The sequence below is a fragment of the Hemiscyllium ocellatum genome, chromosome 29 (genome assembly GCF_020745735.1).
Source record: "Hemiscyllium ocellatum isolate sHemOce1 chromosome 29, sHemOce1.pat.X.cur, whole genome shotgun sequence".
NCBI classification, from domain to species: domain Eukaryota; kingdom Metazoa; phylum Chordata; class Chondrichthyes; order Orectolobiformes; family Hemiscylliidae; genus Hemiscyllium; species Hemiscyllium ocellatum.
Window position 1 is genome coordinate 14,568,506 of NC_083429.1, and position 19,167 is coordinate 14,587,672.

General features: G+C 43.6%; 1 protein-coding gene across 1 annotated transcript in view; it reads left to right on the forward strand.

Annotated features, from left to right (window-relative positions):
- endou (endonuclease, polyU-specific) overlaps positions 1–18,296 on the forward strand; it is a 66,503-nt gene extending 48,207 nt beyond the window's left edge. The window contains exons 8-10 of the mRNA XM_060846724.1: positions 3,579–3,685; positions 11,771–11,913; positions 18,182–18,296. Coding sequence (XP_060702707.1) covers positions 3,579–3,685; positions 11,771–11,913; positions 18,182–18,296 — 365 coding nt within the window. The remainder of the gene's footprint in view (positions 1–3,578; positions 3,686–11,770; positions 11,914–18,181) is intronic.
- The last annotated feature ends 871 nt before the right edge of the window (positions 18,297–19,167 follow it).

The following is a 19,167-nucleotide window of genomic DNA, read 5'->3' on the forward strand; positions in this document are numbered from 1 at the left end:
AGAAGAGGCTAGACAAACTAGGGTTGTTTTCTCTAAAGCAGTGGAGGCTGAGGGGAGTCCTGATAGAAGTTTCTAAAAGTAAGAGAGGCATTGAAAGAGGTGACAGTCAGAATATTCTTCCCAGGGTTGACATAGATAAGCAGAGAAATGCTGATGGAGTTTAATCCGGATAAATGCATTTTGCATTTTGCTACAATAAACAAGGGTAGGGCTTATACATTTAATGGTAGGGCCTTGGGTATTGCTCTAGAACAGAGCACCTAGGGGTGCAGGTACATAATCCTTTGAAGCTTGTGTCACATATAGACAAAGTGGTTAAAAAGGCATTTGGCATGCTTGCGTTTATTGCTTAGTCCTTAGAGGATAAGAATTGGAAAGTCTTGTTGAGTTTGTTCAGCACATTGGTGAGGCCTCCTTGGGAATACTGTGTCCAGTTCTGTCACCTGTTTAAAGGAAGGATATTATTAAACTAGAGAGGGTTCAGAAGAGATTTACCAGAATGTTGCTGGGTATGGAAAGTTTGAAATATAAAGACAGGCTGGATAGGATGGGACTTTTTTCACCAAAGTGTTGAGAGGTGACCTGGTAGAACTTTTAAAACTAATGAGAGATATACACAGAATTTTCTCCAGGATGGGGGATTTCAAAACTTGGGGACACATTTTTAAGTTGAGTGGAGAAAGTTTTTAAAAAGACATGAGAAGCTTTGTTTTACATAGAAGATTCTGAACATATGGAGTGCACTTCCTGAGGAAGTGGTGGATGGTGGGTATAATTACAATGTTTAAAATACATTTGGATAGATACATGAATGGGAAAGGTTTGAAGGGATATGGGCCAAAAGCAGGCAGCTGGAACCAGTTTAGTTTGGGATTATGGTCGGCATGCACTGCTTGGAGCAAAAGGTCTATTTCCGTGCTGTGTGACAATAGAGTAGAGTGACCAAATGACTAGAGAACATTTTAAGGAAAGAGGAGTAAAGTTCAAAGGAGATGTGAGAGGCAATTATTTTACACAGAGAGGTAGGTGTATGGAATGTGCTGCCTGGGGTAATGGTGGAGGCAGATATGAGAGGGGAGTTAAGGGACATTTGGATATGCACATGAATATGCAAGGAATGGAGGGATATGAACCTTGAGCAGGCAGAAGGGATTAAATTAACTTGCTAAACTTGTTAAATGTACTCTGGGTGGCAGATTTCAATGTCCACCAGCAAGAGTGGCTCACCAGCAGTACTACTGATCGAGCTGGTCAGCTCCTAAAGGACGTAGCTGCTAGAAACGATTTGCAGCAAATGATGAGGGAACCAGCACGAGGGAAAAACATACTTGACTCCATCCTTAGCAATCTACCAGCTGCACATACATTTATCTGTGGTTGTATCCATAAGAGTGACCACAGACACTCCTTTTGGTGACAAAGTTCTGCCTTCACATTGAGAATCCTTTACATTGTGTTGTGTGGCATTATCACTATACTAAATAGGCCAATGGTTGAACAGATTTAGCAATGCGACTGGGCATCCCTGAGGTGCTGTAGGCCATCAACAGCAGAATTATACTTGGACACAAACTGCATCCTCATGATCCAGGGGATCAACCATATTTCAGTGGAGAGTGCAGGAGCACAAGGCCTGAGTAGCACCAGGCATACCTAAAACTGAGATGTCAACCTAGTGAAGCTACCAAACAGGACTACTTGCATATGAAACAACATAAGCAGTAAATGATAGACAGAGCTAAATGAACCCACAGAAAAATGGATCAGATCTAAGTTCTGCAGTCCTATCACATAGATGAATGGTGGTGAACATTTAAACAACTTACTCAAGGAGGTGGCTCCACAAATATCCCCATTCTCAATTATTTTTCTATAACTTTGGCTATTTTAAACAGTTATCGCCCTCAGCAATTCCAGTTATTTAATTTGCAAACAAGCTGTTAACTTTAATGAAAATTAATGAAGACCTGTTGATATTTCCAACGAGAATCAACCTTTTTTTTCCCCTGGCCCTGGTCAGTAAGCAGAATGTCTGGAGTGCTTGGGAGGGTCAGGTGTCACGTTGGGTTGGAGGTGGGAAGAGTAGCAGGTGAGTTGGGCCTCAGTTTTAGAGTTAGCTAGGAATTAGCAAATTTTATTCTTACTTTTCCTAGACATCTATATAGTTGGAAGCTACAGGCATCTCTGAACCTAACTCAGCTGCCGGCATTTTTGGAGGCTTCCATGTACAGAGTAGTTGCCCTGAAGTTTAAATTTGGCATCTTGTTCAGCACAACGTCATGGGCCCAAGTCCTGTGCTGCAGTCTTCTATGTTCTTTTTTGTAAATAAGCTGCCCTCATCTCACCGCTAGCTATTTTGCTGAAATTGTGACCCCCTAGTTACTGACACATAAACAGATGGAAATATAATATTCTTCTCTACCCTGTCAAAATTGTTCATAATTTTGAACACCTCAATAAAGACACATTTTAATCTTTTCTACTCCAAGTGAGCAGAGTATCCCCCATGTCCTTGTATCAACAGCAAATAGAAATAGTTTTCCCTTGCCTAATTTATCCAAATTTGTCATTATTCTGTACATTTTTGCCAAATATCCCTTCAATCTCCTTTGTTAAAAGAATAAGTTTGACATTCCTACTCTCACCATCTAACAAAAACATCCCATTCCAGAAACTATATTAGTCAATTTCCTATGCACCCTCTCAAGAATCTTCACGAATTTCTTAAACCAGAAGTGGATACAGTACTCTATAGGGCGGCACGATGGTTAGCTCTGTTGCCTCACAGCGCCAGGATCCAGGTTCAATTCCACCCTTGGGTGACTGTCTGTATGGAGCTTGTTTGTTCTCCCTGTGTCTTCATGGATTTGCTCCAGTTTCTTCATATGCTAAATTGCCCGTAATGTCCAGGGATATGCAGGCTAGATGGATTAGATTCCTGTGAATGGGAATTGCACTGTTCCGGGGATAGGGTAGGGTATGGATTTGGGTGGGATGCTCTTTGGAGGGTCAGTGTGACTTGATGGGCCGAATGACCCTGCTTTCATGCAGTGGGGACTCTATGATTTCTGGCTACTAATGATGCATGGTAAAGAACCTTTCCATCTCAGAGGAAAGTCAACCCTCCACTGGTTAGAAATGCAAAGGTTGATGGGTTGTGGTTGTGGGAAACCAATCACCTGAGTCCTTAGGACTTTGCTAAAGAGCTCTTCAGGGTAGTGTCTTAGACCAATCTCCAGCTAATTCATCCTGACTTTCCTTCTTTCATAAGGGCCAAGTGCTAGAAAATGGAACTAGAGTAGGTAGGTACTGGACAAAATGAAAGACCTCTTTCCATGCTGTAAAACCCTGACTTCATAAGATCAGAAGTAAGATGTTATCTTATGATTGCATCATTACAGCCTGAACTACTACATCAACTTCTATAAGTTATACCTTACACTTAACGGCTGAACTCTGTGTCCTTCCACATTGCCCATCACTCAGGGCTGACCAGCTATAGTTTAGTTTATTGGGTTTATAGTTTGCCATTCTAGGTCATCCCAGGATTAATTTGCACAAAATTGTTTTGGAAACAGGTGAAGTGAAGAGAGGGAAGGTGTCTGGGTTCCACAGTTGGATCCGCTTCTACCTTGCCGAGCAGAATGGTGAACTGAATTATTACAGTTACAACTATGATGGACCAGTGAGTGATTGAGCTCGAAAGAGCATTTGACCACAATCTAACAACATTACATTTCTTTTCATCTCTGTACACTTTCCCTTCCCTTCAAATCTCAGAAGGCTAGTTGGTTGATTCAGTCCTTTGGTGTGGGGTTCTCAAGTCTGAAGCCTGGATGGAGCCTATCTCTGGATTGCAGCACCAATCCTTTCACCACCTCAGGAAGGATGGAAGCTCTATAGATTGACTTTTGCTTTGAACATATAGTCAAGTGTACTGCACCTTGGACTTAGATTTGAGTGTAAACTAGATTATTTGTGTGGTCCAATCGTGGCCCCTCAACTATTCCAGAATCTTCCACAGGCCTGTCGGACGCCATTACACATGTGGCCTCCACAGCGCCCGCGGCACCAAAGGCCGCCGCCGACCGTGACGTCACTTCCGCCCCCGGAGCCCCCGCGATCGCCGCCCCTACAACTGCCCCGGTGACCACCACACACACAACCGCTTCCACAATCGCCGACGGACCCGCGACCCACGCGGCCACCGGGAATGACCACCACTCCTCCGTCGCCGCAACCATTTCCGCCCCTCCGGTTGCCGTCGACGCAGCCACTTCCGCCCCCACTGACATCACTAACCTGCAGGAGCACAAATCCTCAGGTATCCCCGCCCCCACGCCGTCTTTCGTCACTACCCATAACCCCGCCCATAACCCCGCCCCCACGCCATCTCCCGTCGCTTCACGTAACCCCGCCCCCACGCTTATTTCCGTCACGACGCATGACCCCGCCCCCACGTCGATCAACGTCACCACGTCTAACTCCGCCCCTACTTCGATCTCTGTCCCCGCCCCCAGCTCCAGCTCCAGCTCCAGTCCCACACCAGGTCCTAGCTCCCAGCCTTGCCGGATTTTCACCATCCCTCCAGATCTCCCCCTCTCTGAGGATGAAAGATCAGTCCTCAGCAGGGGCCTCACCTTCGTTCCCCTACGCCCTCGGATTAATGAGTTCAACACGCGGCGAGATATTGAACAATTCTTCCGCCGCCTTCGCCTCCGTGCCTACTTTCACAACCAAGACTCCCGCCCACCCTCTGACGACCCCTTCTCCCGCCTCCAACACACCCCATCCACCTGGACACCCCGTGCAGGCCTCCTACCCGCCTTCGACCTCTTTATAGCCAACTGCCGCCGTGACATCAACCGACTCAACCTGTCCACCCCTCTCACCCACTCCAACCTCTCACCCTCAGAACGTGCAGCCCTCCACTCCCTCCGCTCCAACCCCAACCTCACCATCAAACCCGCAGACAAGGGAGGCGCGGTGGTAGTTTGGCGCACTGACCTGTACACCGCTGAAGCCAAACGCCAGCTCGCGGACGCCTCCTCTTATCGCCCCCTTGACCACGACCCCACCTCCCACCACCAAACCATCATCTCACAGACCATCCAGGACCTCATCACCTCAGGGGATCTCCCATCCACCGCCTCCAACCTCATAGTCCCACAACCCCGCACCGCCCGTTTCTACCTCCTGCCCAAAATCCACAAACCTGCCTGCCCCGGCCGACCCATTGTCTCAGCCTGCTCCTGCCCCACCGAACTCATCTCCCAATACCTCGACACGGTCCTGTCCCCTTTAGTCCAAGAACTCCCCACCTACGTTCGGGACACCACCCACGCCCTCCACCTCCTCCATGATTTTCGCTTCCCCGGTCCCCAACGCCTTATTTTCACTATGGACATCCAGTCCCTGTACACCTCCATCCCCCATCACGAAGGACTCAAAGCCCTCCGCTTCTTCCTTTCCCGCCGCACTAACCAGTACCCTTCCACTGACACCCTCCTTCGACTGACTGAACTGGTCCTCACCCTGAATAACTTCTCTTTTCAATCCTCCCACTTCCTCCAAACTAAAGGAGTTGCCATGGGCACCCGCATGGGCCCCAGCTATGCCTGCCTCTTTGTAGGATATGTGGAACAGTCCATCTTCCGCAACTACACTGGCACCACCCCCCACCTTTTCCTCCGCTACATCGATGACTGTATCGGCGCTGCCTCGTGCTCCCACGAGGAGGTTGAACAGTTCATCAACTTTACTAACACCTTCCATCCCGACCTGAAATTCACCTGGACTGTCTCAGACTCCTCCCTCCCCTTCCTAGACCTTTCCATTTCTATCTCGGGCGACCGACTCAACACAGACATCTATTATAAACCGACTGACTCCCACAGCTACCTGGACTACACCTCCTCCCACCCTGCCCCCTGTAAAAACGCCATCCCATATTCCCAATTCCTTCGTCTCCGCCGCATCTGCTCCCAGGAGGACCAATTCCAACACCGCACAACCCAGATGGCCTCCTTCTTCAAGGACCGCAGATTCCCCCCAGACGTGATCGACGATGCCCTCCACCGCATCTCCTCCACTTCCCGCTCCTCCGCCCTTGAGCCCCGCTCCTCCAACCGCCACCAAGACAGAACCCCACTGGTTCTCACCTACCACCCCACCAACCTGCGCATACAACGTATTATCCGCCGCCATTTCCGCCACCTCCAAACGGACCCCACCACCAAGGATATATTTCCCTCCCCTCCCCTATCAGCGTTCCGCAAGGACCACTCCCTTCGTGACTCCCTTGTCAGATCCACACCACCCACCAACCCAACCTCCACCCCCGGCACCTTCCCCTGCAACCGCAGGAAATGTAAAACTTGCGCCCACACCTCCACACTCACTTCCCTCCAAGGCCCCAAGGGATCCTTCCATATCCGCCACAAGTTCACCTGTACCTCCACACACATCATCTATTGCATCCGCTGCACCCGATGTGGCCTCCTCTATATTGGTGAGACAGGCCGCTTACTTGCGGAACGCTTCAGAGAACACCTCTGGGCCGCCCGAACCAACCAACCCAATCACCCCGTGGCTCAACACTTTAACTCCCCCTCCCACTCCACCGAGGACATGCAGGTCCTTGGACTCCTCCACCGGCAGAACACAACTACACGACGGCTGGAGGAGGAGCGCCTCATCTTCCGCCTGGGAACCCTCCAACCACAAGGTATGAATTCAGATTTCTCCAGCTTCCTCATTTCCCCTCCCCCCACCTTGTCTCAGTCGGTTCCCTCAACTCAGCACCGCCCTCCTAACCTGCAATCCTCTTCCTGACCTCTCCGCCCCCACCCCACTCCGGCCTATCACCCTCACCTTGACCTCCTTCCACCTATCCCACCTCCATCGCCCCTCCCCCTAGTCCCGCCTCCCTACCTTTTATCTCAGCCGGCTTGGCTCTCTCTCTCTTATTCCTGATGAAGGGCTTATGCTCGAAACGTCGAATTCTCTATTCCTGAGATGCTGCCTAACCTGCTGTGCTTTGACCAGCAACACATTTGCAGCTGTGGTCCAATCATACCTCACACTGACAATACAATACACGAGGAAAATAGTGAAAAGATAGTTTAGATGCATCACCCCAGTGTCTTACCAAGCTCTCAAGAACTGATGGCTTTGTCTCATTGATTGGAAACAGAGGTGGAATGTGATAATCACAGCTTCTCTGCTCCTGTCCTTGCCTGTCCTTTCAGATCTTGCTCTCTAGGGATCCTCCCCTGGGTAATGTGAAAGGCTGATGATCTCATCGATGGTCTCCACATGATAATGCAAGTTTGTCTAAGAAGAGCAAGACTGAATACTTAATTCTGAGAATTTGCTAAGTGAGATAATTTAGGAAAGTAAGTAAGGGAAAAGTTACTGTTCTGGGCCAAGAGCGAGAGCCAAACACAATGAGACCTGAGAGCTGAAACTTGAAGGCATTAACTGATAACTAATAAGTTTTTAGTCACTCTAAACTGAAATAGTTAAATATCACATAACACCAGATTATAGTCCAGTTCATTGGAAGCACAAGTTTTGGACTGATGGTCCTTCATCAGGTAGGAGCTACCTGAGGAAGGAGCAGTGCTGTGAAAGTTAGTATTTCCAAATAAACTTGTTGGACTATAACCTGGTGTTGTGTGATTTTTAACCTTGTCCACCCCAGTCTAAATCCAGCACCTTCTCAATATAAACTGAAATAGTAGTTTAAACTATACTAGAGAGGTATAAATATTAAATTTAAAGTATATTTGGTTGAACTCCCATAATATAAGTATAGATATTCATTGATATTTCTTAACTTGAAATCTACTTATTACAAAATAAAGATGGCAAGGCAGGTGATGTGTTGCAGCTATGTCATGTGGAAGCTGCTGAACACCGGCGTGATCCATAATAGCTAAATTTGTAACTCAAGGAGTGGAGAGTGTGGTTCTGGAAAAGCACAGCATGTCAAGTAGCATGTGAGGTGCAGGAGAATCAACATTTCAGGCAAAAGTCTTCATCAGGAAGTAGCTCAAGGAACTTTGTCTTAGACATGATGACCTGGGCTCTGAGATTCAGAGACTGATGCATAAGGGAGGGGGAAAGATTAATTGGATTCTTTGTTCCAGAAGGCATTGAGACCTCTTAAATTTGGTGCAAGAGGTTTGCTGCGAGATGAGATAGTGGAGAGTGAGACTGTAAGAGAGGCAGATATATGGATCCAGAAGGTAACAATTGCAGAGTGCTAGTGCTTGGAATTGTTTAACCAGTTTGAAGCTCTTTCAGCTTTTTGTGTCAAGAATGCTGGCTGCTAGATGGGTGAGCAAACTGACTACAATACGGGCGGCATGGTGGCTCAGTAGTTAGCACTGCTGCCTCACAGCGCCAGGGATCTGGGTTTGATTCCAGCCTCGGGCGACTGTCAGTGTGGAGTTTGCACATTCTCCCAGTGTCTGCGTAGATGTCCTCCTGGTGCTCCAGTTTCCTCCCAATCCAAAAATGTACAGGTTAGGTGAATTGGCCATGGTAAATTGCCCGTCGTGTTTTTGGCAGGGGTAAATGTAGGGAAATGAGTCTGGGTGGGTTACTCTTTGGAGGGTCGGTGTGGATGTGTTGGGCCGAAGGGCCTGTTTCCACACTGTCAGGATTCTAAAAACTACCATGGTGCAAGGATCCATTCAAGTGAAGGGAATGAAAAGAAATGTAGTTATACCAGACAATTGAATATTCAGATGAGAAGGGAAGTAGGTAGATACTTTAGCCGAGAGCTTTGAGTACTGATCCTGTTGTCTGCCAAGCTCCAAGTTAAGGATACCTTGGAGCTAGAAAGGAACTTGAAATGGAAAGGAAAGGATTCTGTTATCGTGCTCCATGTGGTATGAGCAGCAAAAGACCAAACTGAAAAGTAAAACTATGAAAGTAATAATCTTTGGATTTCTACTTGAGTCATGAGCAGTGTGCGACTCAGAGATAAATGTGGGAGAAATAATTTGGTTTTGATTCATGGCACTGATAGCAGGTTTAGGGAAGGTGAGAACTGTAGTGTTGGGACAACCTTCATCCAAACCATGCTGGGACCAATGTTTGGTAAATCATATCATTTGGGCTGTTGACAGGGCTTTAAACCTAACAAAGGGGAGGAGAGCTCACATGATGGCAGATTTGGAAAATTTAAAAGAAAAGGTAAAGTTATTATGATTAAAGATAACCAGAGTATAACACGAAGAGAACAGGGAATATGATCAAAATGGAGAATATGCTCAAAAGCAGAATTAAAGCATCTTTATCTAAATGCGCACAGCAATCATACGAAGATTGTTGAATTGGCAACACAAGTAGAAGTGATAGAATAGACTATGCTAGATAGAGCATAGATAGAGCTGCTAAAGACATCTCTTACAAAGTGACCACATCTAGAACCTGGGTATTCAAAGTTATTTGACATTTCAGAAGGACAGGAAATTAGAGCAAGGAGATGAGGTGATTCTATTAATAAAAGATCAGATGATCACAAAGTTGAATCTGAATCAGTTTGGATGTCACTAAGGAAAGAAGTCAGTGGTGACATATGTTAGAGGGTCCCTGGCTGTAGCTACTCAACTCCCCTATCACTAGGTAATTAATCCAAAGACTCAAATAATGTCCTAGGGACCCAGGTTTGAATTCTGCCACAGCAGATGGTGGAATTTGTATTCTATACAAAATATCTACAAACAAGACTTTTGTCAATTTTTGAAAAAAAATGGTTTGGATCACTAATGCCCTTCACGGAAGGAATCCGCCATGCTGATCTAATCAGGTTTGCATGTGAATCCAGAGCCACAACGATGTTGTGGACTCTCGACTTCCCTTCAAAATGGCTTAGCAAGCCACTCAATCGTATCAATTGCTATGAAGTCTCAACAAAGAAATTAAACTGGACAGACCACCTAACACTGACCTAGGAACTAGAAAAGTCAATGACAAAGACCGTCCTGTCAACCCTGCAAACTCCTCTTTACTAATATCTGGGGGCGAGTGACAACCTTGAGAAAGATGTCTCACAGACTGGTCAAGCAACAACCTGACAGTCATATTCACAGAATCATACCTTCTGGACAATGCCCCAGGCCCTACATCACCATTCCTGGATAAATCATCCCAGCAGGACAGGCCCAGCAGAAGTAGTAGCATACAGTGTTGCACAATTGGGAGGGTGTTGACCTGGAAGACCACAACATTAACTCAGGACTCCATGAGGTCTCATGGCTTCAGGTTAAACATGGGAAAGGTATCCTTCTGCTGATTGCCATGTACTGTCCTCTCTCGGGTGATGAATCAGTACTCTGCTCAGAGGAACCAGTGAGGGTGACAAGATGCTAAATGTACTTGGCATAGCGGATTCAGCCAATTAGTTTAAACTATACCCTGAAAAGTACCAAATTCCAATTCAAGTTTGAATTGAGTATATTGATAATCTTAAAAACCAATGACACAATCTGGTGCTCTGGGGTGTAAGACCGAGAAAAAAATGAACAGTTGGGAGGTGAACTGCCAAGCCCCAGCATGTAAAATGACTGCCTGAGAAACAGCTCTCTTCGAAGTACCTTTATTGATCAGTAAACTGTGAAGCTGAATTCCTAAGGAGAAGAAAAGAAGACACAGGAAGATCCAAATAGAAGAACCAAAAGCTGCCTGGTTTTGAGATAAGAAGTTTTGTTTTGTAAATCTTAATTGACTGTTTTATTGGACTAGTATTATAGAAGGGAATGTAAAAGATAGGTTAGAGTAAGGACTTGTGAGCAGTTGTCAGTTAATTATTTTTTGTTATACTTTAAGAAATAAAGTTGTTAATTTTTATTTTTTATAGTTTGAATTTTTACAGATTACTGTGTTTGCTGGTTTAAAATTAAGCAGGAGGGTTTACCTCGTGTCATAGCACTACCAAACAGAGCGACTTGCATGTGAAATAATATAAGGAGTAAATGATAGACAGAGCTAAATGATCCCACAGAAAAACAGATCAGATCTAAGCTCTGCTATCTTATTACATCTAATTATGAATATTGGTGGACAATTAAACAAATTATTGGAGGTGGCGGCTCCACAAATATCCCATCCTCAGTGTTTCTTATATAATTTTGGCAAATTTAAACAGTTACAGAGCTCAGCAATTCCAGTTATTTCATGTACAAATAAGCCAAGGGCTGTTAATTCCAGTGAAAATTAATGAAAATCAGTTGATATTTCTAACTAGCATCAACTGATGTTTCCTGGGGCCTGGCCAGTAAAGCAGAATGTCAGGGGTGCTTGGGAGGATCAGGTGTCAGATTGGGTTGGAGGTGGTAGCAGGGGTGAGTTGGGCCATTGTTTTTAGAGTTATTTAGGAATTAGCAAGTTTTACTGTTACTTTTCATAGACAACTATTTAGGTAGGTGAGTTGGAACCTACAGACATCTCTGAATCTAACACAGCTGGAAACAGTTTTAGAGGCTTCTAGATGCAGAATAATTGCCTCGAAGTTTAAACTTCATGGCAATTTCTGGTCGCCGTTGCTTTGGGACTTTCAAAGGGTTTCTACCGTCAGGATAAGTTGCAATTGGACAGCCCAGGACAATGTTTTCTTCCCTTATGTCAAACACCAGCTGGAACTCTTAATTTGATTCCTGTGTAAGGGTTCAAAAAGAACATTAGAAGAAGCTGTGTTGATCCAATTTTGTAGTTGTTAATTTCCAATAGTTCTGATACCTTGTTCTATTTTTAATAGTGGGCTGACTATCCAGATGTGTTGGCAATGCAGTTTGACTGGAATGGATACTTCAAACAAGTGGGTTCAGAATTCATTGGCTCCAGTCCCGAATTTGACTTTGCCATTTATACTCTTTGCTTTATTGCAAGGCCAAATTCTCCGTAAGTATTACATAAAAACCAAGAGCAGGGTTAGATCATTTGGCCTTTCAACCATGCTCGACCATTTATAGAGCATTTATAAAACATTACAGCGCAGTACAGGCCAATTGGCCCTCGATGTTGCATCGACCTGTGGAACCAATTTGAAGCTCATCTAACCTACACTATTCCATTTTCATCCACATGTGTATCCAATAACCATTTAAATGCCCTTAAAGTTGGCAAGTCTCCTACTATTGCAGGCAGGGCATTCCATGCCCTACTACTCCTCTGAATAAAGAAACTACCTCTGACATCTGACCTATATCTATCACCCCTCGATGTAAAGCTATGTCCCCTCATGCTAGCCATGACCATCCGAGGAAAAAGGCTTTCATTGTCCACACTATCTAACCCTCTGATTATTTTATATATCTCAATTAAGTCACCTCTCAACTTTCTTCTTTCCAACAAAAACAGCCTCTAATCCCTCAGCCTTTCCTCATAAGACCTTCCCTCCATATCAGGTAAAATCCTAGTAAATCTTCTCTGAACCCTTTCCAAAGCTTCCATATCCTCCCTATAATGCGGTGAGCAGAACTGTATGCAATACTCCAACTGCAGCCACACTGGAGTTTTGTACAGCTACAGCTCATGGCTCCGAAACTCAGTCCCTATCCCAATAAAAGCTAACACACCGTATGCCTATAATCATGGGCAGCAACTTTCAGGGGTCTATATACATGGACACCGAGATCCCTCTGCTCATCAACACTACCAAGAATCTTACCATTAGCCAAGTACTCTTTATTCCTGTTGTTCCTTCCAAAGTAAATCATCTCACTTTTATTTAGGTCTACCACCAAGCCTGCCTTCCGAAGTCGATCGAACAAGTCTGATAAATGCTGTAAATGTTCCTTTCATGAATGACTAAAAATTACCAGGTCATCATTACAGGCAACAGAGTTGGATAATCTGGCAATGATCTTATTAGTTAGCCACTGAAATGTGGCCGGAGCATTTTTCATACCAAATGGCATGACTTTAAACTGATACAGTCTATTTGGTGTTATGAAAGCAGAAATTGCCTTTGCTTTCTCTGACAGGGATACCTGCCAGTAGCATCTGAACAAATCCGACTTAGAAATGTAAGCTTTCAACACAGTCTTCCAACCATGGAATTGGATATGTGTCAGTCTTTGTAACTGCATTGACTTTACGATAGTCCATTCATAACCATTGAGTACCATCTGGCTTTGGCACCCTGACTATGGGTGAGCTCCAGTCATTGTAACTCACTTTGATTATGCTACGTTGGAGCATACATTCTATCTCCTTCTGAACCTGTGCCAACTTTAGAGGGTTATGCCTATGAGGAAGTTGCTTAATTGGTGCAGCATTTCCTATATCTACAAATGCACAATTAAGTTAGTACTTCCCAATTTATTTCCGCATATCTCTCTATGTGATAGTAATAATTCTTCCAGGTCAGTTCAGTTTTTCTCAGGAAGTTAACCCAATAATTTATCCCAATTTTTGACAACTTCCTCATTGTCCAATTTAATTTGTGGAATGTCCAATTCAGAATCCTCTGAACTTGATCTTCCTTCTGTGCTGTGATCATTAACACCTTCTCTGCTTGCTTTCCTTTCCTGGCATCCAGGATTCCTGATGAAGGGCTTATGCCCGAAACGTCGAATTTCCTGTTCCTTAGATGCTGCCTGACCTGCTGCGCTTTTCCAGTAACACATTTTCAGCTCTGATCTCCAGCATCTGCAGACCTCACTTTCTCCTCGAAAATACCTTTTGAGCATATTCACTGTGAGATTTCTTCCTGTCTGGAGTCCTTATCAAGTATTTCACCTCACTTGATTTCCTCTTGATTTGATAAGGTCCACTAACTCTTGCTTTTAAAGGTTCACCTAATACTGGAAGTGATACTAATACAATATCTCCGATAGCAAAACTGTAAATTTGTGATTTCTTTTCTGCTTTCTGTTTCATTGCATTCTGCGATGCTTTTAAATGCTGCCGAGCCAACTCCCCAACTCTATTTAATTGTTCCCTAAAATTTGACACATAATCCAAATGTGTGGTCTCTGATTTCTGACTTACTAATTTCTCCTTATCAATTTTAATGGTCCTCTCACTTCATGCCCAGAAACTAATACAAATGGACTGAATTTGGTCAATTCATTTGGTGTATCTCTGATCATAAAAAGCACAAACAGAATTCCTTTATCCCAATCATCTGGATAATTCTGAGTATAAGCCCTCAAAATGGTCTTTAGTGTTTGATGCCATCTCTCTAGTGCTCGCTGCGATTCTGGATGGTGCATGGTAGATTTGAATTGTTTTATGCCTAAACTGTCCATACCTTCCTTGAATAGTTTGGATGTGACATTTGAGCCTTGAACTGACTATCTCAGTGGGTAGTCTGTATCTAGTAAAATATTTGAGTAATTCCACGATAATCCTTTTAGCTGTGATATTGCCTAATGAAAAGGCCTCTGGAAATCTCGTCAATATATCCATTATTGTTAATAAATACTGATTCCCACTTTTTGTTTGATGTAGGAGACCTATGCAATCAATTAAGACTCTTGTAAAAGATTCCTCAAATGTTGGAATAGGTCTTATTACTACCTGTGGTTTTCCAATTACCTGATATGTATGACACATTTGGCAATATTCAACTACATCCTTATGCAGTCCAAGCCAGTAAAAGTGCCTTTGTATTTTAGCCTGTGTTTTCCTCACTCCTAAATGACCTCCAAGTGGTAGCTCATGTGCCACTCGAACGCCTCCATTCTATACCCACTGACAATACAATTATATGAATTTCTGCCCATTTCTCATCTGCTTGAATATGTGGTGGTCTCCATTTCCTCATTAAGACATAATTTTTCGGGTAATAATACATAGGGATACATTCAGACTCTTTTCCTGTGTATGTCTTTTGATACAACTACTTTAAATTTTTATCTTTCTGCTATAACTCAATGAGCTCAGCAGATACTTGCAGGTTTACCTATTTGCTCCTGTTCTGTCCCACTTATATGACCAAAGACAGTCTCTGCTAATGCCACTTCAGCTTCCTTATCTGCGACCTTTGATCTCTCCTGCTTCAGCTCGTGACTCTGTGATCTCATTATTATACAATCAGGGAAGATCCCTGCATAAACATCCTGAATTGCTTCAGCTGCCTGCATCTCCACTGGCCTTTCAACCAGAGTAGGCAGCATGCTCACCGGTGAATCAGCTATATCATTCACAAGGACAAATTATATTCCTGGAGCCAAGAGATTGTCCAGTACTGCTACCATAAATTCTTCACTCTTTTCTGGACATTCTAACTTCACTTTACATAATTGACTGCATTTTGTCTCACCATGGACTCCTGTTATCAGTCCCTTTTCTGGCAATAGTCCTTCAGCAGTACAAACTGAGAGGATCCTTAATATTGTAACTTCTTTACCTGCTACTTCTGGCCAATGTGAACAAACTTTACATTGCAGGTATATTTTTTAAGCAGATCTGGCACTTCCTCCTCAACCAAACTCTGTACATTCTGATGCAGCTTTCTAGCTTCCACTGTGCTTTCTGTTACTACTCCAGCAAAACTCCCAGGCTTATCCTGCTTTCCCACGTCTGGCTTTCCTGTGCTTTTCCTTGCCCACCAACACTGTGATTTCATGTGGCCTACTTTACTGCAATGAAAACACCAGAACATTTTAACTTCTTTGTCCCCTCCAAGGGTTTCTTTTTTACCCTGTGGTAAGGTCTCTCTTCATTGAGATCTACTTTTCTCTTGCCAAGTGAGGTTTTCTCTTTTCCCCAACTTCTGTCCCTCATGGATTGAAATTAATTTGGGGAGTTTAACCATGGCTTATTGACCAACTCATAATCATCAGCCACTTCAGCTGCTAACCTCACCATTTTAACTCTTCCACATGAGTTTTCATTATGTCAGGCAGTGAATTTTTGAACTCCTCAAAAATAATTGTCTCTCTAAGTTTGCTCTATTTTTAAAGCTCTTGTCCACTCATCAAAATTAGTTTGTTTGATCCTTTCAAACTCAATGTAGATTTGACCAGAGTCCCTCCTTAGATTCCTGAAATGTTGTCTATTGTCATCTGATACAAGCTCATATCCTCTTATGATAGCTTTTTTCACCTCTTCATACTCCCTAGATACCTCCTCTGATTGTCATGCGAATATCTCATTAGCAATACGAACAAGTTTGGTATGGATCAACAAAACCCACACGGTCACTGGCCACTGCATTTATTTAGCTACTTTTTCCAAATGAGATGAAAAGGATTCCACATCCTTCTCATCAAATGTAGGCAATGCTTGAACATACTTAAACTCACACCAGGCTTTTGACAACCAGGGGCTTGCTCGTCTTCACCTAGCCTATCTTCAACCTTTCTCTCCATCTTTTTATGCTCCCTTTTTAAGTGTCAATTTATGAAGTTCAAACTCTGTCTCTTTTTCTTTCTCTTTTGGTAAAGCTCTTTATTTATTTTCTTCTGATTTTAATCATAACTCAAATGGTTTCATTTCTGCTTCTAACTGAAGCTTCTTCATTTGCAATTGAAGTTTAGCTATTTCTACAGATCCTGATGGAGATTCCAGCAAATTTAAATGCTGAGCCAATGCTGCAATCATCTCATATTTCCTCACATTAGGAGGTATCTTCAACCCCAGTTTGTCTATTAATTCCCGCAGATTGGTCTTACTTGTTTTTCGTAAAACCATCAAGGTCACTTCTTCCACCTCCAGAAACTCCTTGGTGACTGAAATAGCCATTGCTATCCAAGTGCTGTTTAAGCCAATCAAATCAACACTCAAACTAAGAGACAGTCATACCTACCACTCACTGTTTACATCCTGCAAAGAGCCCCTGGTCTGTTATGGACTAGGCCAGACCCCTCTAAACCTCTTTCAGCAGATAGCCCAGACCATAACCTTGCTATTTGCTTAGCTAGGTGTGTAGTGGATATTCCTGGTGTGAATTAGCTGGGTCAACTGCCAAGTTTTAAACAAACAAAATTCATTTACAAAATTTCAGAACAAAACACAAAGAACAGAAAATAGAATACCCGATAAGTTATCCTATCCAAACCCGAATTTTAATGATGCTGTTCCAAAAACATGCACTTCCCTGAGCATAAACAGTAAAACATGGCACAGGCAACTCACAGTTCAAAATCACAAGGGCAGAAGGAGAGAGAGTACCCGGCCTTTCTTTACACACGCACTGCTGAACTGAACCAATAAACCTCAGCTGCCAGGACTGGCCACTCCCCTTTTATTATACAAGTCATTTCTAAAACATGAGAGACTATGGCCTGAGATATCATCTGTTTAAGGGTAAACAAAAAGGGCCCCAATAAACCATTCATCTCTGCACCAACTCAGCACTATGACCCCTCTGATGAAAATCAAGGGTACAGTCACTTTGAGAAAAAGGAACAGACTTGCGACATGCCCTTACTGCCACCCAGTTTTCTTATCCCTTGCAATACATATAACTAACTTCTTCCTCAAAGGCATTCCAGAAAATGTAAAAATCGATGGCTAGAATAGAATAGAAACCCTACAGTGACTGTTTGAAAGTAATCTACCTTCAACTCTTCCCCTACATATACACCTAACTAATGCACCTAACTTACACATCCCTGAACACTGTGGACAGATCCTTGTGGCACACCACTAGTAACTGGACTCCAAACTGAATATTTTCCATCAACCACCACTTGCGGCCTTCTTCCAGAAAGCCAGTTTCTAATCCAAACTGCTAAATCACCCTCAATTCCATGCCTCTGCATTTTCTCCATCAGCCTTATCAGCCATGTGGAACCTTATCAAAGGTTTTACTGAAGCCCAAGTATACCACGTCAACTGCCCTACCCTCATCTACATGCTTGGTCACCTTCTCAAAAAATTCAATGAGGTTTGTGAGACACAACCTGCCCTTGATGAAACCATGTTGACTATTTGAAATCAAATTGGTGCTTGCTAGATGATTATAAATTTATCTTTTCCAAAACCTTACTTATAACAGAAGTAAGGCTCACTGGTCTAGAAGTAAGGCTCACTAATCTCCATTAATGACCACTGATTATTTATACTGTGATACGGGTTGTTTGGAAGGGATATAAATGCCCCAAATCTATCAAAATGAATATGCTGAGCCTGTCAGAATAAGCCAGTAGACCATGCATTGCCTAGGTGATGATACCAGGACTGCTGGCCGTCGTAACTATTTTGTTTTCTGCAGGTGTACAGTGAAGCTTGGCAGGAACACCATGAAAATTCAGACATACACCTGGACCAAGTCCACATATGGAAATGGGAAGAAATATGTAGCATCAGCTTTCCCTCTAACTCCGTAATAGGAGCAGAATTCTTTCATTATCCTAATCTGATAGAAAATAAAGAAGATTGCTCTGCAAGTCTTTGTGTCACAATGTGGATTAGATTTGATTTTGTCCTCTGCAGGAATCAACTTTATCAGAGCCAACCACACTTGTGCTGTCTCCTCTCCATGGTGCCCATTCCATAGCATATGCTAAATCAACCTGCTGCACTGCTACTCATTGATACTCAGGTTAGGTTCCATTCAGCCCTGACTTTGTTGTAGTCTTGGTCCAAATGAGGAGAAAAGAACTAATGTCCAGAGGGAGGTGAGAGTGGCTGCCCTTGACATCAATACCATATTTGACTAAGGATGGCATAGAACAAGCCCTTTAGCCCAAGATGTTGTGCTGAACGTGATGCCAAATTAAACTAATGACTTCTGCCTGCCCTTAGTCCACTGCAATATGGTGTGAGTTATACTATAAATGGCAGAACCATTATGAACATTGACATACAGGCAGATCTGGGCTTACAGGTCATAGTTCCCTAAAAATGGCAACACTGTTGACCAAGGTGATTGAGAAGGCATACGGTATGCTTGTTTTCATCAGACAGGGCATGGAGTACAAGAGTTGGCAAACCATGTTGCAACTATATTAAACCCTTGTTAGGTTATATTTGATATATTGTATGCAGCTTTGCTCACCACACTACAGAAGGACATAGAAGCTTTGGAGAGAGTGCAGAGAACGTTCACCGGGACGTTGCCTAGTCTCAATGGTATTGGCTATGAGGAAAGGTTTAAAAAACTGGATTATTTTCACTGGAAATACAGCAGCTGAGAGGAGACTTGACAGAGGTATACAAACTTATAGGAGGCATAGTTAGGGTGGATAGTCAGAGGCT